The sequence below is a fragment of the Poecilia mexicana genome, unplaced genomic scaffold (genome assembly GCF_051168715.1).
Source record: "Poecilia mexicana isolate PSO_F unplaced genomic scaffold, ASM5116871v1 scaffold_18, whole genome shotgun sequence".
NCBI lineage: Eukaryota > Metazoa > Chordata > Actinopteri > Cyprinodontiformes > Poeciliidae > Poecilia > Poecilia mexicana.
The window spans coordinates 2,884,542-2,911,253 of record NW_028263387.1 but is presented as its reverse complement, the minus strand read 5'-3'; the positions used below and the strand labels follow the sequence as shown (position 1 = coordinate 2,911,253).

The window sequence follows — 26,712 nt, the reverse complement described above, 5'->3', positions numbered from 1 at the left end:
AATATTGACGACAGCGAAACGTGGCCGCACAATAGTGACGTCACATTGGCGGTGAGGGGAAAATGGCTACCTCTGCTTGGATGCATGGCACCGCCGCTATGAGGCTTACAGAGGGTCTAGTGTCGGTCCTCAAGGAACAGCGTCCAGAGTATTTGTCCGAGGTGTTGGCTAACTACAGGGAACATGGCGTGTTTCCCACCCAGGTAACCCTGCGGCCCGTGGCGGAGCCCTGCTGCCCAGCCTGCCTCTGTTAGCTTACTGTGGCTGAAGCTGCTCCAGCCTTTGTTGTTCCTGCGGCAGGAGAGCTGCCATGCCTCACAGGCTGCTGCTGCTGTTTGTGGTGAAATGGGTTTCAAACCTGCGTGTTTATCTCTGCAGGGCGCGAGCGATGTCGCGGGGCTCGTGGGCTTTAGCAATGCTAAACTGAGCTCCAGCAAAACCAGGTGAGGACGGTGCTTTTCTCACCACACTAGGTATGATGCTCAAGCCTTAGCAAAGCTGACTGTCTGGATAAACTGCTGCTCTCAACATACTGTAGCTTCGGTTGTAGGATGGATCCCAGGTGCTTTGGAAGCATTTACCACCGAGTCGCCTGTAAATGTGTGTGAGTGTGCCTCTAGTGTGAAGTGCTCTGAGCGGTCAAGATGACAGAAAAGGCTCAGTCCTTTTAAAGTGCGTTTATCTACACTATATTGCCTTATCACGCACACACACAACTCCCAACAATTGGCTTTTGGCGTCAGATGTTCCTACTAACGTGATAAAGTGTCATGAAAGGAAGACGCTTCAGTGGACATGTCCACCTGGGGACAGTAGGTCAGGCGGACTGCATCTGCTGCTTTTATCTGAACAGGGTGATGCAGCCCTCTGCACTGTTCTAGAGCTGACCTGAAGGTCACCTGTACGCCTGCCGTCCTTCCCACTCACTGCTACTAGCAGATAAGTGTGGATTGTTGAGTAGAAAAGACATTTAATTACTATTTAGCGTCCTACGTAGTGATCCGAACACACCAGAGTTTATTCATTTGGAGGAGGGATCCAATACTTACAGCAAAGCAGTGCATAAGTATAATCATAGATGAAAAGCATAAAGTTTTATGTTGGTTATGAGCCGACAATGATGGAGACCTGGTCGTCTGTGTGCTCCTGTCTGAGCAGGTTCGAGGGGCTGTGCCTGCTGTCCATGCTGGTTAAAGACAGTTCCAGTGATCTGTTCCAGCAGCACTGCCTGTCCTGGCTCCGCTCACTGCAGCAGGTCATCCAGGTAAAACACGAACAACACACACACACACAGAGAAGAGGAGACATTCATGTGTTCACTTTCTAAGTTCTAAGCTCTGTTTCTTCAGGAAACTCATGAAGGTGTTTTTATAGATTTTGTTACTGCTCTTTCCAGTGTTTTTTTTTATTAAGTGTCTGCAGATAATACTAAACTTTAACATGTCCTGCTTTGTTTGTTTGGCTTATTCAGCTACATGAAATATAATCTCCTCCTTTGAAAAATCTTGGCTCTTTACATTTTTAGTTGAAATGTCAGGTTGGCCGCTTTAAAAGTGCCTCATTGCGGTTGAACCGTTCTCCCACAATGCAATGCAGCCCTTCGGAAATACACAGTCATCAGCTGCTCCAAGTTCAAACATTTAATAGTAACAGGATAACGGCACTGGATAACAGGAGTAAAAGTAAAATCTATGCTGCTTTTGAGAATACAGATGATAATTACCAACATTTAAAATGTAAATAATCTAAAAGCCACAGTGTCTGTGGTGGAATGAGATATCCTGACCAGGCGAAAGGTTGTTTTTCCTAACATGTGGTTTGGTTTAGACTTTAGTGGGGGAGGTGTTGAGAAAACTATTTCCCATTTAGAGGATTTAAAAAGCAGATTTTCACTAAACAACAGTGACTGTACAGAGAGGTTAAAAACCTTCTGCAGACTTGAGTGACGGCCGGAATGCTCCACCCTGTATCATACCATTCAGATCATATATTTTACATTATTTGAACATTTATGATGGGTCATATCAACCTGCCCTCATATATTGTAAGTGGATGCAGTTGTTTATCATTCATCTGTTCTGTGAACGCATTTAAATCCTGACCTAAACCTTCCAATGCTGTGTGCTGCTGCAGTCCCAGGCTCCGTGTCAGAGCATCCAGCTGGCGGTCAGCATCCTGCAGGACCTGCTGCAGTACTCATGTCAGCTAGCAGAGCTGGCCAGGGAGGTCGGCCTCAACTCCATCCTCGGCATCTTGACGTCACTCCTGGGCCTGAAGACCGAGGTGACTCAGGAGAGATCTCCTGTCTTTATTGCACTGCACATGTGAAATGTTTGAATTTTCCGTGCTACAAAGCAGATGATGTGAAGAGGCAGCTTCTGGGTCAGGGAAATGATGATGTTGTGTTTGTGGTGTCAGTGTGAGCTTGCAGCCATGGAGGGGATGAGAGCCTGTATGGTCTACTACCCCAGAGCCTGCGGCTCCCTTAAGGTGAGGCATCCCACATGCTCTGGTTCCTTCAGACCTACTGACTGTTTGGCTTTGCTACGTGTCGTTTGGTATGTTGAACAAAAACTGTTCATCTGACCCATGCTGACTTTTCCTTCTGCTGAAGGACAAACTAGGAGCCTATTTCCTCTCCAAAATGGACAGCACAAGCAGGAAAACTCAAGAGGTGCGTCTCCCTGGCTAAAGCTGAACTGTCTCCTCTCCTGGTTACCTGGTTACCTGGTTACCTGGTTACCATGCTCTCTGCCACTGTGTTTCCTCTCAGATGGCCTGTCAGGGCTACAGCCACCTGCCCTGTCTGGGGGGTCTGGCCGACAGGTCGGTGGGGACCGGCAGAGCTGAAGGATGGACCAATCAGATTCAATGTCTGCTGGCCTCAGCCAATGGCATTCTGGCTCAGATCTACCAAGGTTCTGAAACAGGTAGAGTCTTTGGTCGGTGATATTGTGTTCCATCTTCCACATAGCTGTGATTTATTTTTAAATGTGTGTGTGGGGTGATTTCTGTTGGTCTCTCAGATGAAGCAGTTCAGTATCGGGGTCCGGGTGTGGAGCTGCCCTTTCCTCATCTTGATCAAACGGATCCGCTCCTTCTTCTGCAGCTGCAGCATAGATACACAGCTGTCTGCCTGGCGCTGAAACACACACTCCGGTAGGAAACACTGACCCTGAGGCCGAGGGCAGCACTTCATACATCAGTATGAAATACATTTGGGTCTGAAATTACTGGCGACCTGGTTATACTTTAAGGAATTAAAATGCCCACATGATTTTCTGATAGACATGATTAGTTTGACATAACCAGCAGTATAAATGTTTCAGTCACACTACATTAAACTACTTTGAAAACAGAAAGCATGACTAAGGAGCAGTGGTCATGAGAGAGATGTTTGTGGATGTGTTCCTCTTATCAGAGCGGATCCTGCCTCAGCCGTACAACTGCCCATCAGACCCATCCTAAACCTGGTGTGCCGAGCGCTCGCTGTCAACTCCAGGAGCACGGTGAGTACACACATACACACACACACACACACACACACACACACACACACTATGTTTCTCTGTCTTCACAAGGGCTTTGCCTTGACTTCCATTCATTTTGTCAGTTATTTCCACATCCTAAACCTAACCATTACTAGTACATGTCCAACCCTAAGCCTGATCTAAACTACCTTAGTCCTGATCTAAGCCCTAACTCATAGTATTTGTAGGAAAAATGTACACTGTATCAAAACAAGGCCACACACACATTTGCTACAGGAATGATGCATAAAGTGAACAGATATTGTGGTGATTTTTTTTACAGTAAGTAAACTCACATTAAAGTTTCCACAGCCTGTTGGGTTTACTACGTTTCTACTAACTTCTGTAATTTGGCTTGATCTCTGCTGAATCAACAGTGATCAGGTGGGTCATGTACTTAGTGTTCCTGTGCTGTCTTCATACTCTGTGGATAGACTGTAGTTGCAGTTTAGTTTGGAGATGTTGACATAAGATGTCAACTTTTCGTAAGGTTGGAGTTGTGAGGAGAATAGAGTCAAATCTAATTTGAATGTAGTTGATCCTGTTTCAGGGAGACAAACCGATGTTAAACATGGGAGCCGAAGCCTCAGTAATATTCATGGTAAATTTGGTGCTGTCTTATCAATGAAACAACTCAACATAAGAATTAAAAACCCAACAACCATAACAGCTGAGAGAAATATGTCAAACATATTTCAAACATAAAGCCTTCCTGATGCTAAGCTAACGGATTGATTCTGATCCCCTCATGTTTGTCAGAGTTTAACAGCAGATGGAAGCCTGAGGTTGCTGGTTCTCCCCAGTGTTCACATCAGCTCTCTGGAGGTGCTGGCAGAGCTCATCACAGTGTGAGTACACACACACACACACACACACACACACACACACATGCATGTTTGCATGGCTGTCTTTGTGTGGACTTTCCATTGACTTCCATTCATTTCTACACCCTAAACCTTCCCCTTATGCTAACCTTAACCAAAACTCAATTCACACCTTAGTCCTAAATCTAACCCCTGACCCAAAAACAGTGTTTCCCCTTGTGGTCGGTCTCCGTGTAGGGACCAGGCTTCGGTCCCCACACGGAGCAGTGGGTCTCCACAGTGTAGTATGTGTCAGGAAAATGGTCCCCAACAAGACATTATAAACAAACACTCACACACTCCTGTCTGTCCTCTACCTTGCTCTTCAGAGGAGTTTGGTGAATTTTTCAAATTTTTTGTAAATAAAAATAAAATCAGTTCTAAAATTATTTTCACCATCAGTATTAATCACAACATTTGGAGATATATTCTGTATTAAAGAGTGGAGTGTAGCTGATGGTGTAAAGGTGATGATGTGTGTTTCAGAGTGCGTAGCGGCATGGTGCAGTACGCTGCTGTAATCCAGAGGCTGTTTTCTCAGACGCTGTGTGCCTGGACGGCCTTACCTGAAGCTAACGTTGGTCAGCAGAGAGCCTACAGGTACGCTCAGCCTCAGCGCTCCTCATGAACGTATTACGTCCAGATTAACAGCCTTCTTCTGATGTGGAAATGGAGACAAACAACCAATCAGAATCCTGTTTATTGCTGTGGAGTCAAATTCACTCTAAATCTACCCTACTTTAGCTGAAACAGAGAAAAGACTGAGTATTGAGGCCAGACTATTTTTATAATTATGAACAATAGAACAAAGTTGTCATATTATGACAATAAATTAATAATATTAGTAGAATAAAGATGTTTTGTTGAGTTATCAGGACCAGAGCAGCTTGGCTTGTTTTTCCAAACAGACTCTGCTGTTTCTACATCAGAGTCCTGCTGCTCATAATAACTTGATGCTGATGTATTAAAAGCATTAATTATGTCCTAATGGTAAAGCTGATATTAAAGTATAATTTCACAAGATGCTCGACATTCTTCATTTCAATTTTTATTATTTTTTATGTAGTTTTCATAAAATTGCTATTTCCTTTTTCTATTATCATGACTTCATTCTTGCATTATTACTTTTTCTAGTACTATGCCAACTTTAACGACTTATTTCTCATCCAATTAATTTTTTTCTCAGTATTATGAATTTATTCTCATGCTTAACATATTTTTTCAGAGCTGTACAGATTAATACTAGAATAATTTTGTTCCTTATTGTTCAGTTGTTTCTGTCATCACAGTTCAGATTGTTTCCAGGTTCCTCCATTTAATTAATTAATTTTTTTTTAAAATTGCATCTAAATTCCTCTGGCAGTGTTCAGCCAGGTTCAGGTCCAGCCCCGTAATGATTTTCCTGGATATTCAATAATCTATGAAGTTTATCATGGAGAGTTAACCAGTCTGATATAAAACCAGTTCATTTTCCCAGGTACCCTGAATACTCCGTTCCTCGTTGGTTTTCTGGCCTTGTAGTTGACTGCTGGACAGAATGTCTTTTCTATATCACACATATTCAGAGATGGTTGCGTTGATCCTGGTGTGGATCTGTGAGCTGCAAGTACAGTGTGAGCTGGCAGTATCTAACTCTTGGACTGTTTTTTGCAGCTCGGTGCGGGTCTCTGTGTACAGAACCTTAGAGCTGTGGCTGCAGCTTGTTGGAGCTTCAGCTAACGTCCTCCAGGGAGCCTCCAGCCACGCAGAGCTGCTGTTCACCCACCTGCTGGCCGACATCATGCCCGGAGCAGAATCTGTCAAGGTAAAAGGAGTTTGCACACTGAACGAAGAAATCTGAGATGAAACAAGGCAGTGATTAAGGTCTCCTCCAGCTGCGGGCGGGGCTGTCGGCTGATGTGGTTCCTGGAGGGAAGCCCGGCCCTCGCAGGACGAAGCAGCTGGTCATGGCCGACCCGGTGGGGGCGTCGCTCCAGAGGAAAGGAGACCCGGGCTCCAACCAGGACACCTGCCTGTCAGCCCTGAAAGGTCAGCTGCTGCCTCCGCTTCAGAGCATGGATCGGGTCGGGTTCTGTTCTGCTCACAGGCTCTGAGCTGTTTCTTTTTTTCCCAGTTCTCAGACGCATCATACAGACCAGTGGGACACTTCTAAAGAATGACATACACAAAGTAAGAACCTGCTAGGACTGCAACATGTTGGCTTTGGTCAAGTTCATCTAATCACTAGTCTGAAGTTACATTTGAAGAAGTTTTGTCTTCAGGTGTATTTTTAAAAGACTGATAATTCCATAATAAGTTTCAGAATGAGCCGAACAAAACGTTTGATCTAAAACATTAAAATATTCTTCAAAGGAAGAAGTTTAATGTTGCTGTGAAAGTCGATCCTTCTCCAACTGAAGCTGACAGGAAGATGAAGCCAAACAGCTAAACTAGTAGTTTTGTGACGTTAGCAACACGAGATGGTGGCAATTTTAAACAGTTTTAAGCATTAATGAAGCATCAGTATATAAAAATGTGTTGGTTAAACTTTTCACATAAAATCAAACAACCCAACATCATGACAACTGGATCTATGGACGAATTAGTGGTCAGCCTGATATCTGAACCAAGAACTGTGTCCAGGTTGGGTCTGATGGACTCTGACCCAACATGCAGTCACACGTTTGACAACTTCTTCACTTCCTGATAATTCACAAGTTCTGATCTCAGAGGTATCATATTACTGCTTCAGTCCATCCCCTGGTTCTTTATCTTTTACAACAAATGTCTTAAAAATAGTCTGGTCATCAATAAACTATCTTAAATGATTATTTTGAGCCTTAGGGTTAATTTTTGCAGCTGTAATAATTTTTTTATGTGTTATCAAACTTGTGCCAGCTGGAGTGACCTTGGAATCATTGGCTCTCTGCTCCAGCGCCTCCAGTCAGGGCTGACAGGGGGTGGGGGGACTTTTTTTTATTTTTTTATATATACTATCTGAAATAATGGAAGGTGTTTTAGAGAAATGAACGTTTAGCTGGGATGATGTTTGTGGTAGCCAGGTGGATTTCCTCCCTCACTCAGACTCTCTCTCCCTGTCTGTGCCTGCAGCGCCTCCATGAGGTGGTGCTGCCGCTGTGTGTGCGCCTTCAGCAGCAGCAGACGAGCAGCATTGCTGCATGTGAGTCTGTAGGGGGCGTCAGTGGGCAGTACAGCAGCGCCCTGACCCGCCGTCAACTCTACAGGTACGTCTAAAAAAAATAAATAAAAAAACATGTCCAGAATGAGTCAACACTTTATGACTACTGAATAGGAAACTATCTGTTTTAATGGCCAAAGAAATACAATATTATACATAGTATTTCATTGGATGCAAATGCTATTGCCTGATATATCTTCATTAGTATCGGCCGATGCTTTTAATATATGGCCATCAGTTCTATATATATATATATATATATATATATATATATATATATATATATATATATATATATACACACACACACAAATTTATATAATTTCCCTCCCCTTTAAACACATTGAAAAAATGACCACATCACTGACATTGTTTCTCTACTTCAAATAAACTACCCACAATCCTGTGCTGTATCTGTCACATAACACACCGCCCTCCCTCAAGAAACAGAAATGGCAAAAATATCCAAATAAATATTGTCTATCAACATGGACACATTTTCACTTATTGGACTGATGTATTAAATGGTGCCTGCCATCAGCCTCCCAGGTTTGCACCAAGTTCCCAGTCTGTCCTTGTCTGATCCAGTTTCCCAGAATCCTCTCTGCCAAAGCCTCTTCCTGTGTTAACCTGCAGGTTGCTGCTGGCCCTGGTTCTCGTCCCATCTCCATGCTGGCCTCCGCCTCTGACCTGCGCCGTGTCCATCCTCAGCAACGGCCGCCTGGACCGCAACCTCAAGGTTAGCCAATCAACTGTCTTTTTCAGGTACCACAGTGGTACCAAACTGATGAGAGAGAGAAACGTTGTTCTGGTTTCCACACTGGTACACAGCTGGACACAGGTGTCCAGGTGTGCAGCTCAGCCATCAGCAGATGTTTCCTCTCTGCTGTTTGAAGCTGTTTCAGGCTGACTGACCGCTCTGCCTCCTCTCTCCCCCCATCAGGTGTCATCTTTCTGTTCTGAGGCGCTGATCGTCTGTAACTCCCTCCTCCACCCCCGCACTCCATCCATCGCCCTCCCGCTGCCCCCTCTTGCCCTGAAGCCCCCCCCCACACCCTCTGTCCTGTCCGGCCCAGGCCCCGCCCCCAGGTTGACTCTGCCCACCCTGCTGGGCGGTCCCGCCCCCGGACCACCCTTCCCCGGCCGTCACCCACTCAGCCTGGGCCCCAACTCTCTGCTGGGCTCTCTGGAGAACCATCTGTCCCTGGTTCCAGGGTTGCCGGGCCAGGGCCCCGCATCGGCCCCTGGAGACCTCCTGCTGTCCCCCCACGGCCAGCCACAGCCGGACCCAGCCGGGCTGGGGCCCCCGGATGGCCAGAGGCCTGTGTTTGTCCGCTACGACAAAGAAGAGGCAGAGGATGTGGAGATCTCTCTGGCCAGCGACTCAGATGACAGCGTGGTCATCGTCCCGCCAGGCATGCTGGGAGCCGACAGCCAGCTGGACGATCCGGCCCCTGGCTCCCAGAACTTGCTGTCTGCTGCGGTGGGGGCCGGTGCTAACCTGCCAGGGGGAGACACTGTCGCCATGGTTCCCAGCACGGCAGCTCCAGCCTCATTGGACGTGACGTCGCTGCCCAACGATCTGGTCCCCACCTCCAGCACCCCCGCCAACTCCTTCCCCTCCTCCAGCGGCTCAGTGGTCTCCCTGGTGACGTCACTGACCCCCGGCTCCGCCCCCCCTCCTGCTGGGGGCCTGGCGGACCCCGTGGTGGTCAAGCCCCAGCTGCAGCAGATGCTGCTGCAGCCCCCGGCCCCGGGGCCCCAGGGACCCCCTGGCTCCATGGCCATGCCGCTGCAGGTGCAGCTGCAGAACCAGCTGGCCCAGCAGGGCCGCCACCTCCACCAGCACCCACCCCCAGCTCCACCCAGCAACCAGGACTCAGCCGTCATCAACATAAACAGCACTGATGATGAAGATGAAGACGAAGAGGACATGGAGGATGATGAAGAGCTGGAGGACGAGGAGGATGGTCTGGATGAGGAGGAGGAAGAGGAGGAAGGCAGTGAAGACTTTTATGAGGGGGAGGACTACGAGGACTTTGATGATGAGGATGCTGAAGAGCTGGAAGAGGAGGATGAAGATGGGGACATGCCTCCTTTGGAGGGATCAGAGGACAAGTCAGAGGAGGTGACCATGGAGGAGGAGGAGGAGGAGAAGGCTCTGAGAGCAGAAGAGGAAGAGGGAGAGGTGGCGGGGTTTAACCCGGAGGGGGGCATAGAGGAGCTGCAGAGCAGCAGAGCTCTGTTTGGAGAGGAGAGGATGAAGGTCCAGAAGGTGGAGAGCATCGGAGTTCTGGAAGAGGCAAGGGACGGGGAGGAGGGGGGAGACAGGGGGGACAGGGAGGATGACAGCGAGCGCATGGATGACCCCAGCATGCCTCAGATCCTGTGTGTCACTGGAGGAGCGCTGGAGGAGAGGGCAGACAGCAGCCAGGAGGCTGCCCAGGCAACAGGGGAGCTTCAGGACCAGCTCACACTGTGGGACCAGAACCGCCAGCAGAACCCGCCCACCGGGGCCTTGGAGGAGGAGCCCTCCGCTCACAGTCAGCAGGTAGGCTCCAGACCTGGACCCCCACAGGGACATGGGATGTCATTCACTTTTCTTCTAAGAGTTGTTGGAAGGCTCTGCTGTAGCAGTCAGTGTTCCAGTGGTTCTGAAGAAGCCTCTGTTGTTTAGAGCCTTTTTAAGTTAGGTTCTATAGAAACTAAAATTATCAGAATAATTCTGCAAAATGCAACAAATCATGTGGAAAAACCTAGTGAGCAACAGCAAGACCAGTTGGATTCTTACACACGTTTGTGTAACCCCAGTGACCCTTAACTCCAAATTTCTCAAAAAAAAAAAAAAAAAAATTCCAAACTGTTACTATTTTCTTTTAGTGTCTTTTAGAAAATATGTGCCTCGTTTAGTCAGAAACAAACTTCTTGGTTGAATAAAAATGATTTTAAATCTAAATCTGCCCAGAGTTTTAGCAGATCACTGAGACTGAAAGATGGACTTGCATCACGTGCGTTTTCTTGTAAATGCAGGAATTTCTTAGTTCTTACTTCAGTTTTAAGATGTTTGGCCTCAAGTTTTCCCAAAAGACTTAAGATTTAAATTCCTTATTGATCCTTCAAGTTAACAGTTTACATAGTTTGAAGAAATTCTACAGAAACTCACTAAATGGTTACTGCAACACAAAACAGGCAAATGTTAGCATTTAGCATTAATACTTGCAGTCGCAACATTGCATCGTTCTAAAATAGAACAAGTCCATCAGCTGCAGAGTTTATCTTCCAGAGGAATCTCGATTCTAAAAAAACAGGTGGACTCAGTGTGTCAGTTAGGTTTTTATTATCTTCTTAGCGTTTTGTGATCAGAAAGCCAAGCGTTCCGTCTAAAGTTCCGTCCCATTCCACAGGAGTCTGTGGCTGAACGTGAACAGGAAGCTGGTGAGGGAGAAGAGGTGGCGGTGGAGGCGGAGCTTCAGGAGGAGGAAGAGCCAGTTGTTGTGCAGGAGGAGGAAGCTGCAGCAGGAGCATCGGGAGGCGAGGAGACTCCCGCTGCTCCTCATGATCCTCAACAGGATCAAACCGACACGCAGCAAGGATATGAAACTCAAGCAGAATGGACAAAACCCGAAGGAGAAAAGGAAGAAGAGAGTAATTCTGAGGAGGAGAAAAAGATGAAGCGGAAGAGAGAGGAGGATGACATAGAGGACGAAGGAGGACAAAGTCCTGAAAAGAAAAAGGTAAAGAACAATAAATGTTGTTCATATTTCACAAGTTTTCGATATTAATAGTTATTACTGTATATGTTTTCAATAAACTTTTTTTCTTTTATAATTCTTTTAAAATTCCACCTTAAATCTAAGTTTTCCAAATTTAGATGTGAAAAATATTTCCATGGAGGATAAAACAGCAGCTGGAACTGAAACATTAAAGTCACTCAGTCCAGCAGCTGGACTGGGTTTGACTCTGGATGTGTGGTACAGGAAGTAGTCAGGAGGACTCATTTGTAATTTCATTATCATTTTTCTACCAAAAACTGGATATTAAAAGTCTTCAGTCTGGAATTTTGGTCTCAAATAAACATTTTTTTATGTTAATTTTGTTTCCAGAGACTTCATAACTCAATTTATTAATTGTTTCTGTTGTTTTGTTGATTTATTTTTTATATTTAAAATGTCTTCCAGTTCCAGTATTAAATGCTCATTAGAATTTAAAGTTTATTGATCTTTGAGCATGTGTTCTTGCCTTATTACGCCGTTATTATTATTACTGGCAAATTGTCTCAAAACAACGATGTTATCGTTTTATCAAGATAACCTCTGGGATGATTAATCGGCCAGAAACATTAGTTATTGTTGCAGGCCTGTTTCGGGGTCTAGACCTGAAGGTTTCCTAGCAGACTTTGTTTTTCTGTATGTTTGAATATGATGATAAATTACTGGAGTTTGTCTGTTCTCCAGCAGGATGATGAAGCGATGGCCTCCATGTTGGCAGATTTTATTGCCTGTCCACCTGATGATGAAGATGTTGCCTCAGGATCCAACCAATCGTAAACACTCGCCCACCTGAACGGACTGAGTGGACCATCATGGACATTTGCTCTGTTTTCAACACTGAGTGACCTCAGAACAGAATTGAGACTCTCCAGTCGTAGTTGAGCAACCAGGTACTGTCTGGGATTCTGACGATGGTGGAAAGTGTTGTGCTCCGTTGTGTTGGACATGGAAAGATGGAGGCTTCCTGTTACCACCCTGGAACTGACCAGAACTGTGTTTACAGAGTAAGAGGAGCAGCAGCGTTTCTCTGGGAAACAGTGAAGCCAAGAAATGTTAGTCAGAACTCTGCTTTTGTCTCTACAGTCGTCAACCTGCAGGAAGTGTCCACTCTTTTTGGTTTATGTGTACCGTTTAGTGTTTTTGAATTGTTTTCTCTCTGTACTCTGTTTTCTTACATTAAAGTAGTAAATATCTGTCATGGATTACATGCACTACATCCAGACCTGCTCTGAGGATTATTTCCATCTGCACATAGTGGATATTTCACATCCAGAAACCCACTCAGCATGGGAAAAAAAAGTTTTTAAATGTGCTAAGATGAAATTTGCTTATTATAATTCTAGGTTGAATTTTCTGAAATGACACTTAAGAGATTATGATCAGTTTTCACTGGATTTTTATCCTGGAACAAACTTTAATTTCAGTTTTGTTATGGAATTAGTCCAGCAAAACCCTCCATCCAGACTGATGTCTATGAAAGACGAACAGATGAGTTTAAATCTGTTCCTGAGAATATTTAAGTTACGGTGATCCAAGATCCAAGACATCCAAGATGTCCAACAGCAAGAAACAAGATCATCTGAAGTGTTTGAAAGGGTAGTGAAATATAATGTAAGTAAATATCGGTTATGGGCCACAACAGCAATAAAATGATTGAATATCAATATCAGGGCAAATTTTCACATCGGTGCATCTCTAAAATAAACTCACCAGATCTTAACCTGTCAGTCAGTAAAACGGGTGCTGGACTGACCTCTGGTTTGTTCCAGAGTTGTGTGTGTGTGTGTGTGTGTGTGTGTGTGTGTGTGTGTGTGTGTGTGTGTGTGTCAGGCTTTTGGCTATGCCTGTTTATACGCTGACGCGTCTTTTTCTGCGGTCGCAGCCAGGAGAGTAGGTGGGGTCATGGGGGTTGTTAGATGATGGAACTGCGGACCTTCACCGATGTTTGCGGACGGTTCTTTAAACGTCCAGCATCGGGATCCCGTAGAGTCGACGCTGCTTGCTTGGGTGTTTTCCGCCATTATTCATCCCGGACTTGATGTCAGAAGCGGAGAGGGAGACAGAGAGTAGGAAGGAGGGGTTTGGCTGTCTGATAACATCCGGGAGCAGCGGACGTGTCTCCTGATGGGAGGCGATGACGCGCCTGACGCCCTGATCCTCCTCTGCCTCTCATCCTTCCTCACTCTGGTTCGTATTGATCCAGGCTGTGCAGGAACAGACGGAGCCCGCCTTCTCTTCTACCGGCAGAAGGAATCCCACAGAACCGAACCGGTACTGGACCTCCCCTGGCAGACAGCTGGTACGGACCCCCGGCTGGGGGCTTTATGTCTTTAGAATGATCGCAGGAGCAGGAAGGGGCCGCCTGAGCTTGTTTGTGTGTTTTCCTGCTGGTGAGAGGATGATATAGAGGTGATGGAGGATGCTGTCTGCTCTTTGTTGGCGGGCTGCTGCTCCTTCAGCAGCCTCTCCTTTCCTCTCCATCCTCTGGGTTGTGTCGGTATTAGTGACGGCTGAGATCTGAACCAGGTCTGGGAACCTCTGCATCAGCATCATCATCGTCAGTATGTATGGCTGATCAGCTGTGTGTTTTTTGCGTAAGGGTGTACTGTGTGTGTGTGTGTGTGTGTGTGTGTGTGTGTGTGTGTGTGTGTGTGTGTGTGTGTGTGTGTGTGTGTGTGTGTGTGTGTGTGTGTGTGTGATGGAGTCCCCTGTGCGAGCAGGGCTCTGCGCACGTCTCCAGCATCCCGAGATGCTGCTTCATTTCTCCACCGAGAGGCAGAACAAGGGTTGTCGGTTTCCTGTTGTGGTTGTTTGCTTTCGTCCGGCCTTTGGTCCCAGTCCGACTGTGTTTCTGAGGCGGAGGAAGAGGGAGGCTGTCATGGGAAAAGGCAAGCCGCAGCCAGACGCCGCAGGCGGGAACAATACGTGGAGAAGGGACGCTCTTTCAGTCGAAATAAATCTCCCTTGTGTGGCGCATTGGCGGCCTGCTGAGGTGTTTCCTGTCTTCTAGATGGTTCCAGGGTGGATGGAGGAGGAGAGGCCGTGGTGGGACGGCAGCTCAAAATGGCAGATTCAAGGTAGCGACAGCTTCTTCTTGCTCCTGCTCCAAAACAGCCCGGTTTGCTGAGTAATGACTCATGTACAGCCTGTCCTGCTGGGAGGAAACAAAAGCTGGCTCCCAGCCGCAGGTCAGATCAGGTCCAGAGCCGTGGTTCTGGCTGCTCCGGGCCTGCATCTCCATTAGATTCTAGAGAATTCCGTTTCTGACAGCATGATGTGATGCGTTCAGGGTCACCCAGTTCATGGTGCTGTGAACTGCTCTTCACGAATCTGTTGCTTCCATAGTCGGCCTAAGGCATGAGCAAGCTAAGCTGCTTTGTTATGGGGGCCACTTGTAAAGTCACGCTGTAATAATAATAATAATAATAATAATAATATTAAAATTAACAATTTTTATTTTGATAGTCCAATTCCACTTATTGGCACGTGAATTAGCATGTTGGTTAAACATTTATCTCTGAGCTTGCTATCTGTATAGTTGCCTTGCTCACTAAATGTCAGAGCTGTTGCTGTGAACATAGCCTCTCTCTGTGGTGTGCTTGGCTCTGTCTTTCTGTTTCATAATGTGTCTCCAGGACAAAGGCATCAAAGTAGCGAGTGCTGCCTTTATGTAGCAGTAGCGTCATATGATGGATTGTTCTATCGCCTGATAGTCTAACAGTTAAGCTGTGTTGCTCTTCTTTAATAAAACCACTAACAGACTGGTTTCAGTGGATCTGTGGTTTCTGTGTGCATGCTCTGTCTTCTCAAACACCCAGTTGTTTGCTGCTCACACTGATCCAGGTTCTGCTTCTGCTGGAGGTTTCTTCCTGTTACAGGAGAGTCCACAATGCTTGGGCAGTCTGAGGGATTAATACAACCAACTATCCACTGTTGTATTTGTTAATTGGGAGGGATTGTTATGAATTCGATGCAGTCGGCTGGACCTCTTTAGATAAACATTGTTTTCAGTATGCATTATAAACTAACTTTAACTTTGTGTCATTAGTTGGGTCAAGTTTGAATGCAAGTGTTTCAATGTGAAATTATCTACATAACGGCATTAATTTGACTATATATTTATTTATGTAAATAAGATGTATATGTCTAGGCTGTTTGTTGCCCAACAACTGAATTGATGTGTAGATTTGACCATGATGCTGCCAAACATGGTGAAGGCAGCATTATGCTGTGGGGTTGTTTTGCTGCAAGTCTTTCTGGGTCATTGTACAAAGTGTGCAAATCCTTCAGCCTGCTCTTTGTTTTTTTTTTTGTTGTTGTTGTTTTTTTTTTTGGAAAACAAAGAGCAGGACAACAAACGCTTCAGGGTAGCTCAGCTGGACCAACAGGAAATAAATCCATTTCTGTTAACTTGAACTCGACCAGCAGCAGGTGATGGCTGCAGAAGGTTTGTTAATTTTCACTGGGATGTATGTATACTTTTGACCTGGTGTATTTATGAACACTTACAGTAAAATTCTAACTTGTATACCTGATTCTTCAACGATGACCTCAGTCCACCTTGAAAAAAGAAAACACCTTCACACATCCATTCAATTAGTCCATATTTACTCTAATGTGTGGCAACCTGTTCCACCCTCAGCTCTGCAGACTCTGCCCTGTAACAGAGTGTTCCTTTTTAATTCAGATCCCTCTAGTTCTGCTTCACAATGCAGTTTAATATGATCTGATAATGTTAGCTTATTTCACCATTTTTGGACTTGTTGCCCGGACCAATTCTGCTGTGGAAGTGGAATGACGGCGGGGGTTCCTCTGGGAACACAGCAGCTAATATTTGCTGCAGTGCAGCCCTGAAATTCTGACCCTGAAAACTTGGGCAGAGCACAGAAGGTTCCTCCACTGGCTCTGTGTCTGAGGCAGCAGACGGAGTGCTGGAGCCTCTGGTTTAGTAGGGAGTGGACTGAGGCGCCAACAGACACTGTTACATGACCATGTAAATTATGCAGCTGTCCTTTCTTGTGCTGTCGTGTCTGAACTGGTTCATATGGACTTAAAGCTCAGACAGATGACCGGAAATACAATGACAAAATAGAGAAATTCTTCCACACAAGGAGAAAAGCTGTACAGGTTTTGTTGAAGCTAAAGCTCATTTCTCACAAAACACAACCTGATCATTTGTTCCTGAAGATCATCAATTTATCTCCTCCTTTTTACCTCTGTTTCCTTCGACCTTTCCCACCTGCCCGGCAGACAGTGAGAAAGGTAGAAGGAAACGGGATGATGTTCCGATATCCGAAAAATATTAGCTGGATCCACTAAAGGGAGATTCTGTGGAATTTCCTTGCAGTACATCACATATTTAACACTGTGCTTCAATAAAGAGAGCAGATTTCAGAAGGTTTCCTGTGAAGCTAACGGCCAGTCAAACCACTGAGGTGCACCGGTTTGTCTTCCTCCCTTGTAGAACACTGCAAAACAGAACAACTGAGCCTGCATGCAGAGTAATATTTACTAGATTTATAAGAGTTTTATCTTCTGTAGCACTGTACATTTACAAGAGACGGTTACTGTGGTCAGAATCAAATCCACTCAACATGTTCAGTGACATGTTCACAGTGAGTGATTTGCATGAAAAGGTAAATCAGAGTAAATCTAACCCATCTTTAATGTTAATAAAACATGGGTCCTGATCATTATCAGGAGGAATTATTATTGTATTTTTGAGATGGGAAAAATGTCCTTCAGACTGCATTGCTCAAACTATGAAAACATTTTTATTTCATTTTTTTCCCATGTTGCCATTTGCACTGATGACATAAATGGTGAAACAGTGGAGGGTTCTGAGATCTAAAAACTATTTCTACGTTACCCAAGATCAGCAGTAACAGAATCTTCCAGTCCTGATTCTGAGTGGGATTATGAGCCGATCTAATGGATTTGAGCTACTGACTACTCATATCCACTCAGCAGAACCCTTGTGTAAAAAATCGGAGGTAGATATGAGCTTTAAGACAAATGAAAGAACGACTGAAGACTCCTCATCTCTGTATCACAGGCTGGATGTAAGATAATTTTATTTCACAAGAAGATCATGTTTATAATCACATCATGGGGATTGAAGAAGTTTTTTTTATTAATAAGCTAAGTGAAGACATAGATATATATTGGATGTATATTAATGGCATGAACTTAATTGCTGTCAGATCCTGCAGGGCAATGTTAAGTTAAACTCTCCATCTATCAGCCTGGAGGTGGATCAGAGGAGCAGTGGCTCCACTGGCCAATCATCTACTGTAGGAAGCTTATGTGGAATCATAAGGGAGGTAAATGTAGATCTATGCTTCTAGACTCAGTTCTTTGCAGAAGCAGCAGCCATAAAACTGCAGAGAAGATCCAAGCTCTGAAGGTCACAGTGAGGGCTGCAGCCGTGAATACCTGCAGCTGATGGCTGAGTGCTGTGAAGGTGGAGCTGTGGGTGGAGTTAGCAGGAAGATTATGTTTGGAAATGAAACAGGAAGTGATGCTAACAGAAATAAATCCACTTAAATTACCTGAAAAGGATCAAAATGTTCTCTAGATGATCTTTGTGCTTTTGAGCGAGAGCTCGCCTTTCTCCTCTGTGCTTCTGCAGACTCTTCCTCTGTGTTCTCCTCTTCCTCCATCAGACAGCTTCTCCATGTCTGTCGCTTCCTGCCCACACAGTGGGACTGTGGCTTCGTTAGAATATGGGTGGGCACAACACTGGCAATCCATCAGCCTGCCAAATCTGGACACACACACACAAACACACACACACACACACACACACACACACACACACACACACACACACACACACACACACACACACACACACACACACACACACACACACACACACACACCCATACACTCTACTTCCTCTTCTTCTCTTCTTCCATCATCTCTGTCCAAAGATGGATTCAAGCTTTTCTGTTTTTTTTCCCACCAAAGCTGAACCTCCTGGACCTCCCACCTCTCCTGTTTTCACTCCCACCTCTAAATCTGCTCCCTCTGTTCTCTTGTTGTCAACATCCACTCCACTATGCAGGGTGTATTTCTTTTGCTCTCATACAGTATTTGGAATTTATTCAGCTCAGCTAGAATATTTACTGTGCAAAAAGGCTGGCAGCAGTGAAATACAGCAGGGAGACAAACTGAGCTCACTGGATGAAATAAGGCTTTTATTTCTGTAACCAAATTTCCATGAAAGATTTGGTACCTACAAAGTTGTCATGCTGATGTTCAAGAAAACTCCTCACTAAGTTCCTCTCTGCAGTCTGTCATCACAGACAGACCATGTTTAAACTCCTGTCAGGTGTCTCAGTTCTAATGTAAGCCATGTACTTTACATTGATAAGGTTAAGTTGAGGTTTGGTGTTAGTTACCTTCTGGTCTGTTGAACATTTTCTCTACAAAACTGAACCAAAACGTGAAACAAAACAGGAAACTGAGTTTTTTGTCTCATTTCCTGCAGACGGCACAGATCTGATGCTCGAGGTTGCAGAGGTGACGCAGACTACAGTCAGCCTATCAGAACGGTGCAACCTAACCAACGCTGTTCCAACAGCAGGGGGCGTGTTTCTCCCTGTTTTCAGATGCCTCTCTGCTCACTGAACAAACAGTGTGGGCTGGTAGCATCATGGTGGCTATAGTGATGGCTTTAGGTCATCACTGCAGTCAGTTTAGATTCCGTCTATCACCAGGGTTCTGATCTGATCTGGACTTAAAGCTTTCTTTATGATAAGCTCGACTGGAGACGTTTTTATTCAGCATGCTGTTTTTCTTCCACAGTCCTGAGAAGCTGATTCTAAAGCTGGAGTTTTTCCTCTCCACTGCCGCTACATGCATGCTCTGTATGAGGGATTGCTGTAAAGTCAACGACTCAACAGAGTGATTGTCTCTATGTTGTCATCCAGGATGACTGAACGCTGCAGGTCAATGACTTGATGCTCTGCTGGGTTTCCTTACAGAAACATTGAATAATAAACTGAACTTAAGGCAATGACTAATAATTAGGATTAAATTGTGTTTGAACTGAAATGACTTTTTTTTTGCACAGTGTCTTGAAACGTTTGTTGTGAATTGGAGCTATATAAATGAACTGAACTGAATTGATCTAAAAGTACCTAATGGCTCCTTTACTGTTAGTGCCTACAGATGCAGATCTCTGTTTTCAGGATGCTTGTCCTCTACCTGTCAGAATTACAGCAAGAGCAGAAAAACAAATGTAGATTTTAGTGCCTTCATTCTTTCGTGTCCGTCCGCCCAAGCTCTTTGATTGCTGTGGTTACGGCCGGAGATCCCTCAGCCCTGACCGGCTCTCCACCCATTGATCCAGTGATCCTTCCTGGGCTGAACAGAGGTTCTGTTGGGCCTGGTGTTGGCTCTGACAGGATCCACATGTTTTGGATCATGCTCTGAATTAGCAAAATACTAGGAGGAATAAGGTGACTGGTCTCCTGTGAAACAGTCTAACCTAAAGCATTGCTCTGTTCTGGGCAGTGTGAGGATTTCAGCCATCTTGTTCTGCCTGAGTCCAGAAGACGTTCATGTTGCAGTTCAGAATCAAAGTGATACCCTAAGAACATGTTGGATCCTCAACCTGCTGCATCAGGATGAGGAGGCTGGGAAGTATTTCTGAAGAGTATAAAGCTGTCAGGTTGTGACACCATGTCACTGCTTAAACACACTTCTTCTCATTATGAGAATCATTTCATGTTTGAACAACAACCTATTAGTTTCTTGGTTATTTGCTACTTAATATTTACCATTCAAAGCCCAGCCAATCATCCACTGTTGTTAACTCTGGCTAATTATTTCATGTAATGGTTTGTAAATAAGCCCTCAGTAAATTCCCCTGTTTCTTTTTTTATTTAGAGGTGTGTCTCATTCGTCCAGATCCTCTGAGTTTCTCTGAAGTAAAACAGCCACCACTGTGTGTGACACATGTCCAAAACCTCCTTTATTAGTGTTTCTGGTTCTACCTGAAGGCTTCAGACTGTTCCTCAACGCTGACCGGGAATTAGAAAACAAAGAGGATGCCCAAATTTGGGATGTGCCGTTAATAATCCCAGGATGGTTACCTAACCTTTTCAAAGAGAGAACAAAGAGTGAGAGCTCTGTGATGCTCTGCACTGCTCTGTTTTCCATGTGTAGGTGGTCTTGCCCACTTCTGATTATTAATAGTGTTGGACATTCAGAGCCAAACTGAATCTGTTCACAGACACATGGACTGAGCTTTGACTCTCAAACTGAAGTCAGAGGAGCTAGGTGACTCAGTAATGTGTGTGTCTGTGTGTGTGTGTGTGTGTGTGTGTGTGTGTGTGTGTGTGTGTGTGTGTGTGTGTAGGACAGAAGGTCCCGCTGCTGTTCCTACAATGATAATGTTGTTCTCATTTGCATTTGCAGCTGAATTCAGAGTGTGTGAATAGGCTTGTAGTGTTTCAAAAGAAGGAGGAATCGTTTTGTGACCGTCTTTGTGTCCTGCTCCTCAGCAGCGAGCCCCAGTTGTGGCCGGTGGGCATGGTTCTGAAGGGCAGCTCAGAGGCGCTGTGTCCCCCCCCATCTCTGGAGCTGCGCCCGTCCTGCAACAAGAGCCAGCCCTCCCCTCCTCTGGGCTCCAGCTCACAGCCACACGACGGAGTCATTTCTGAGGACAAGGAGCCGATCAAGTACGGCGAGCTCATCATCCTGGGGTGAGGTCGTGCAGCGGACACTCTCACCAAACGCTTTTTCTCATGACTAATTCTTGAGGCGAGTCTGAATGGCTGACTAGTCACTCAGACTAGTCAGCCACTAGTCTTACTAGTGGCTGACTAGTCTGTCACTAGTCAACTTTTGATTCAAAGTTGCACTAAACGTTGCATTAAAAGTCAATTAAAAGTGTCAACTTTGCATTAAAAGAGTCATTATTAACTGAATGACACTTTATAACAAAAGTCATAAACATTCATGAAGACTCCTTCATGTTCATGACAGTGTTATGCCAGTCTTATGCTCATCTCTTCAAATAAAGTGTTACCAAAATGAGTTTCAGGTTCAGATTAGAGATCAAGATAAAGAAGCAAACTGTTCAGATGATGAAGGGAAACATGCTGGGCTGACTGGGAGGAGGAACTGGGAAAGACAGAAAAGCTTCCATGATGTGAATCCCTGCATGGTGGTTGAGTCTGCTGCCACTAAACTGATGTGTGTGATTTTGGACGTTGGGAGGACACCCAGAGACAAATTCACACTGCACCGTTTCTGGCAAGAACAGAAGCCTGGATCTTATTGCTGCAGTAAATTTATCTGAACTTATATTCAGTAGAAGTGATGGTGGTTTTTCCATAACTCATTCTTAAGGTTATTGTTGTTTTATTTCTGTAGTGGAAGCATGTTGTAATGGAATAACTGTGACTAGCAGGTTTGAGGATTAATTTGACTTTGTAGTATTTCTACAATCAAAAGGTATTTGATCAATTTTCCTGCTTGCACATATGAAGTTTATTGTTTGAAAATGAGACATACTGTACAGTTATTTCAATGATTCAGATATCTAAAACAACTACAGTGTTTGACATTCAGATTCAGTATCTGGCTGCAGGTGATTAATGTAGGAATGGCAAAATATTAAACCTTTAAGTCTAAATCTTTTGTTTAAATAGGAAACGATGGACAGATGACATAACATCCTGATTTATTTTTAATTAAGCTATTTAAGTTTACCACAGCCTGAACTCGAATCGCTTTCACCCTGTTATGGTTTTAGCAACTTTGGACTAATAATGACTGTTTTTCTGTGAAATGCTTTGAGATGTGTTGTGAATTGGTGCTATATAAATAAAGTGAATTGAACTGGGCTCAATAGTAGTATTACATATTAAATCTTTTGTTCTTATTCCTCCCAGCCACAATGGGTCGCTGGCAAATGGTGACAAAGGTCGTAGAAGAAGTCGCCTTGCCCTTTATAAGAGACCTAAAGCCAACGGGGTCAAGCCGGATGTTATCCACAATGTCTCAACACCACTGGTGTCAAAGGTAGTTACCCTAAAATGTTCTTTCTCCACCAAAAAATATCAGTGGGACACATCACAATACCATGCAGTGACCTTTGACCTTCCTGTTGCCAGGCTCTCAGCAACAAAAGCCAGCACAGCATCTCCTACACACTGTCACGGAGCCACTCTGTCATTGTGGAGTACACACATGACATCAACACAGACATGTTTCAAGTAGGTTCTTACACACACACACACACACACACACACACACACACACACACACACACACACACACACACACACACACACACACACACACACACACACACACACACACACACCCCTCCCTTCCTCCACACAAACCTGAAAACTTCTTTAAAAAAATCCTAAGACAGGTTAACCAGGTGTAGCGTTTCTATTCAGAAAACAGAATCAAAATCAGAACTAATTGTGTTAGAATGTCCATAAACACACTTGTACATGCTTAAAAGATGTGAGGGGTCGTGTGTGTGTTAAACAGTTACGTTTTAGGACAGTGGGAGGAAGTCAGAGTACCCAGACAGAACCCGTAGACCTGCAGAAAGACTGGAACCCAGAACCTTCCAGCAGATACCAACTGCACCACCATACAGCTCTAAACAAAGAGTCATTCTGTATTAAAATAAATTGTGTATCAAAACAAACGTGGATCTATGGCACATAAAAGCTTTTTTTTTCTTCTCGTGTCTGGGTGTAATCAGAAGCTGCGTTGTAAAGGATCTAACTTTCTGGTCATTTTGCAGGATTGGTTGCTATGGATTCGCTCCTCTTTCTGCTGTTTGTCAGCTTCAATCTGGCCACACCTTTGTTGAAGTTTACCTGTGTTATTATTACTGACCACATTAACCTCGACCCCGTTACAAAAAACAACTTAACTGGTTCCAGAGTAAAACAGAACAATCAGAGCTTTGTGCCTGTAAAGCAGGATGGAAGAGACTGAATGTTTAGGTCAATGTGAACACTGCAAAAACACAAAATCTTACCAGGTATTTTACGTCTAGTTTCTAACTTCACTAGAAGTTTTGTTTTATTACACTTGAAATAAAACAAACTAACTACTAACTAAGTTACTACAAGTAACTTTTCAGCAAGAAATAAAAGCTTGTTTAAGTCAGTAATTCCTTAATAATGATTAAAAATGTTGTAGTTCCATTGGCAGTTTATAATAATATTCAGTTTCAATTCAACACCAGCAGGTCAGGTGGGTTGCCACCGTCACTTATTTCTCTTTATTCTACCTATAACATGAAAAAATGTCTTCTTATAAGTGAAATAATCTGCGAATAGAGCTAGTAATTTTTCATCAATATTAAGGAATTATTGACTTAACCAAGCTCCAAGTTCTTGATGAAAAGTTCATCTTACTTCATTTGTTCTAAGATATTCGTGGTAGAAACCAGATAAAAATACTCGGTCAGACTTTGTGTTTTTGCAGTGACTGGGCCAATTTATGATGATTTTCACACAAATGGGTATTTTTGAATTAAATTTTTAGCATCAGTTATGTCAAAATAACGATTATTTAGACAACTAGTTCTGAGTACTTTTTGCATCTAATCAATAAAGTTGTAAAATAAAAACAGAAACAGTGATGTAGGCATAGTGGGCTGCCTGGGCGAAGCCGGCCACCAGGTCCGGCTCCTCCATAGCGGCTCTCAAACACATTCTTCCCCTGCTGCTGCTTCATGTTTCAGTCATGATGAATTTGTCTCTGTGATGACAACGACCTCTGTCTGGCTGCCCTCAGATCGGCAGATCTACAGAGAGCATGATTGACTTTGTGGTCACGGACACGGCAGGCAGCAGCAGCGGTCACGGTGGGGGGGCAACGGGGGAGGGTGGTGGAGGAGGCCAGTCGGCCCAAAGCACCATCTCTCGCTACGCCTGTCGCATCATGTGTGAACGCAGTGCTCCCTACACGGCCCGCATCTACGCTGCTGGCTTCGACTCCTCCAAAAACATCTTCCTAGGGGTCAGTTTCTGCCTTCCTCCTGGTAAAACAGAAGTCAAAGAGTCATTTTCAGAGATTTTTTAAAAATTATAACACACTTTCTCTTTCTATTAGGTTTATTTTTAGATGTTTGAATATTTCTGTCCATTGCCAAGGTGTAAATTATGTTCAGTTTAGAAAGAGAATAGTAACATTTGCAGTTTTAGCTATATCCCAACAGTCTGTGTGTGTGCGTGTGTTAAATGTCAGGAACGGGCTGCCAAATGGAGGACCTCAGACGGCCTGATGGACGGCCTCACCACCAACGGGGTTCTGGTGATGCATCCGGCCGGAGAGTTTGTATCTGAACCTGCTCCGGGTGTGTGGAGGGAGATCTCAGTGTGTGGCAACGTGTTCGCCCTGAGGGAGACCCGCTCAGCCCAGCAGAGGGGGAAACTGGTGAGATGAACAATACAAACCACTACCTCTGATTAACTGTGCATGCAAAACCAGATACACTTCATAAGAACAGTTTTTCTCAGTTGCTGAAATGATCTCAGATTGGAATTTCAGTTATTACATTTATTTTCATTTACCACAAAATATGTTATTAGTTTCTTTAAACTCAGATGTTTGCATACGCTGAGTTAGATATGAGTTAAATGGAGGAACCCGTTGTGTTTTGAGTCAGAGGTCAAAGGTGAGCATGTGTTACTGTGAAATGTTCAACGAAGCCCGAGGTCTGAAGAAAACCTTGAGCTTCTTCAGACGCTGGCTGAAGCTGGAAACAAGAGTTCAGTTTTCCTCAGAGTGAAGAACCAGGAACCAACATGGACTGAAAAGCCACCATAAGAAACTTTGTTGTTCATGTTGGGTTTAGATTTATAATTATTTTTATTCAACCAAGAAGTTTGATTCTGATCAGGAAAAGAAATGACACAATTGAAGGAGAGGATCCATTTTTAATAATAACTCCACGGGGTTCACCAGAACCCCATGCAGTTTCTATTCACATTTATTCAATTATTTACTGACTTTACAGTTATCAAACCCTTCTTTTATGTTTTCAATTATTTATTCTTGGTGATTAGCTCCAAGCTGTTGGAAGGCCTCTGTGCTATCACCCTAATCTTTACTGCCCTCAACTTCTGCAAAACATTAATACTGAGTTAAAACCAACATATTGATCAAATTAAAGATTACCTTAAACCTACCAGAGTTATGGATAACTGTGACCAAAACTGTAGTTTATAATGCAAACCTTAAAAAGATGCATCTAAACTGAGTTGGAAATTCCCCTACAGCAGAACAAACCATCTGTTCTAAAGACCTTTAGGACGATGCAGAGAAAAGATTAAGAAGATTATTGGTGTTGGAACAGGAAATCAGACAGTGATGCTCTTTTCTAACAATGTTTTTCTACCTTTTGGTCTTCCTCTGGTCTTGTTTCAGGTTGAAAACGAGTCAAACACTCTCCAGGACGGTTCTCTCATCGACCTGTGTGGGGCCACCCTGCTTTGGCGGACTCCTGCCGGACTGCGCCACATTCCCACCCTCAAGCAGCTGGAGTCCCTTCGGCAGGAGCTGAACGCCGCTCGGCCCCAGTGCCCTGTTGGCTTCAACACCCTGGCCTTCCCCAGCCTGGCCCAGCGCGAGATTGTTGACAAGAAGCAGCCCTGGGTCTATGTCAACTGTGGCCACGTGCACGGATACCACAACTGGGGCTATCGCAAGGAGAAAGGGCCCACCAGTCCGGGGGGCACAGCACCAGCCGGCACTGGTGAGAGAGAGTGTCCGATGTGCAGGAGGGTGGGCCCCTATGTGCCTTTGTGGTTAGGCTGTGAGGGCGGATTGTACTTGGACGCCGGCCCCCCCACACATGCCTTCTGTCCCTGTGGCCATGTGTGCTCTGAAAAGACAGTGGTGGGATGGAGCCAGATCCCGCTGCCCCACGGCACGCATGCCTTCCACGCTGCCTGTCCCTTCTGCGGTACTTGGCTGACGGGGGAGCAGGGCCACGTCAAACTCATCTTCCAGGGGCCCGTCGACTGAGGCTCACACACACACAGGAGCCTCTCCCAGGATGAAGGACTTCAGTGAATGACTGGTGACTAAGGACTGTGTTCTCGAGCAAAAATGTGAATGCGCTGATGTACAGGAAGATGACTCCTTCCGTGATAAAACTAAAAGCAATAGTAGATGCCAAGGCTTTGAATGGAAGAGCTGTCTGGAGAAAATGTAAATAAATAGTGTTGAATTGAATCATGGTCTTTTAATATCATTTGCTCTGTGCTACCCTTGAGTCAGTGGGTCCACTGAGGAAGACTGCCTGGATGAAGTAACCTGGTTGAGCTGTGGGATGTATGAAGGAATACAGATGACAGAATGTCAAACCTGAA

General features: G+C 44.7%; 2 protein-coding genes across 4 annotated transcripts; both read left to right on the top strand.

The window, feature by feature from the left end:
- Positions 1-62: 62 nt before the first annotated feature.
- pelp1 (proline, glutamate and leucine rich protein 1) lies at positions 63-12,534 on the top strand. Of its 2 annotated transcripts, none has more exons than XM_014998142.2 (19): positions 63-203; positions 379-443; positions 1,159-1,264; positions 2,134-2,283; positions 2,419-2,490; positions 2,615-2,674; positions 2,774-2,930; positions 3,027-3,159; positions 3,422-3,509; positions 4,290-4,378; positions 4,880-4,993; positions 6,047-6,197; positions 6,268-6,421; positions 6,507-6,562; positions 7,484-7,617; positions 8,208-8,310; positions 8,515-10,122; positions 10,976-11,305; positions 12,029-12,534. In XM_014998142.2, exons 1-19 carry the CDS (start codon positions 63-65, stop codon positions 12,116-12,118), a joined length of 3,801 nt encoding a protein of 1,266 aa, XP_014853628.2. In that variant the 3' UTR covers positions 12,119-12,534. The 2 variants fall into 2 exon arrangements, with proteins under 2 accessions (XP_014853628.2, XP_014853627.2); XM_014998141.2 differs by having other exon boundaries at positions 12,026-12,534.
- A 621-nt stretch (positions 12,535-13,155) lies between these two features.
- peli3 (pellino E3 ubiquitin protein ligase family member 3) lies at positions 13,156-26,575 on the top strand. 2 transcript variants are annotated; one of them, XM_088016186.1, is made up of 7 exons: positions 13,156-13,640; positions 20,857-21,057; positions 22,252-22,381; positions 22,474-22,575; positions 24,131-24,355; positions 24,584-24,772; positions 25,766-26,575. In XM_088016186.1, the coding sequence occupies exons 2-7, from the start codon at positions 20,885-20,887 to the stop codon at positions 26,363-26,365; spliced, it is 1,419 nt and encodes a 472-aa protein (XP_087872312.1). In that variant the 5' UTR covers positions 13,156-13,640; positions 20,857-20,884; the 3' UTR covers positions 26,366-26,575. The 2 variants fall into 2 exon arrangements, with proteins under 2 accessions (XP_087872312.1, XP_087872311.1); XM_088016185.1 differs by lacking the exon at positions 13,156-13,640 and adding an exon at positions 13,662-14,418.
- Positions 26,576-26,712: the final 137 nt, after the last annotated feature.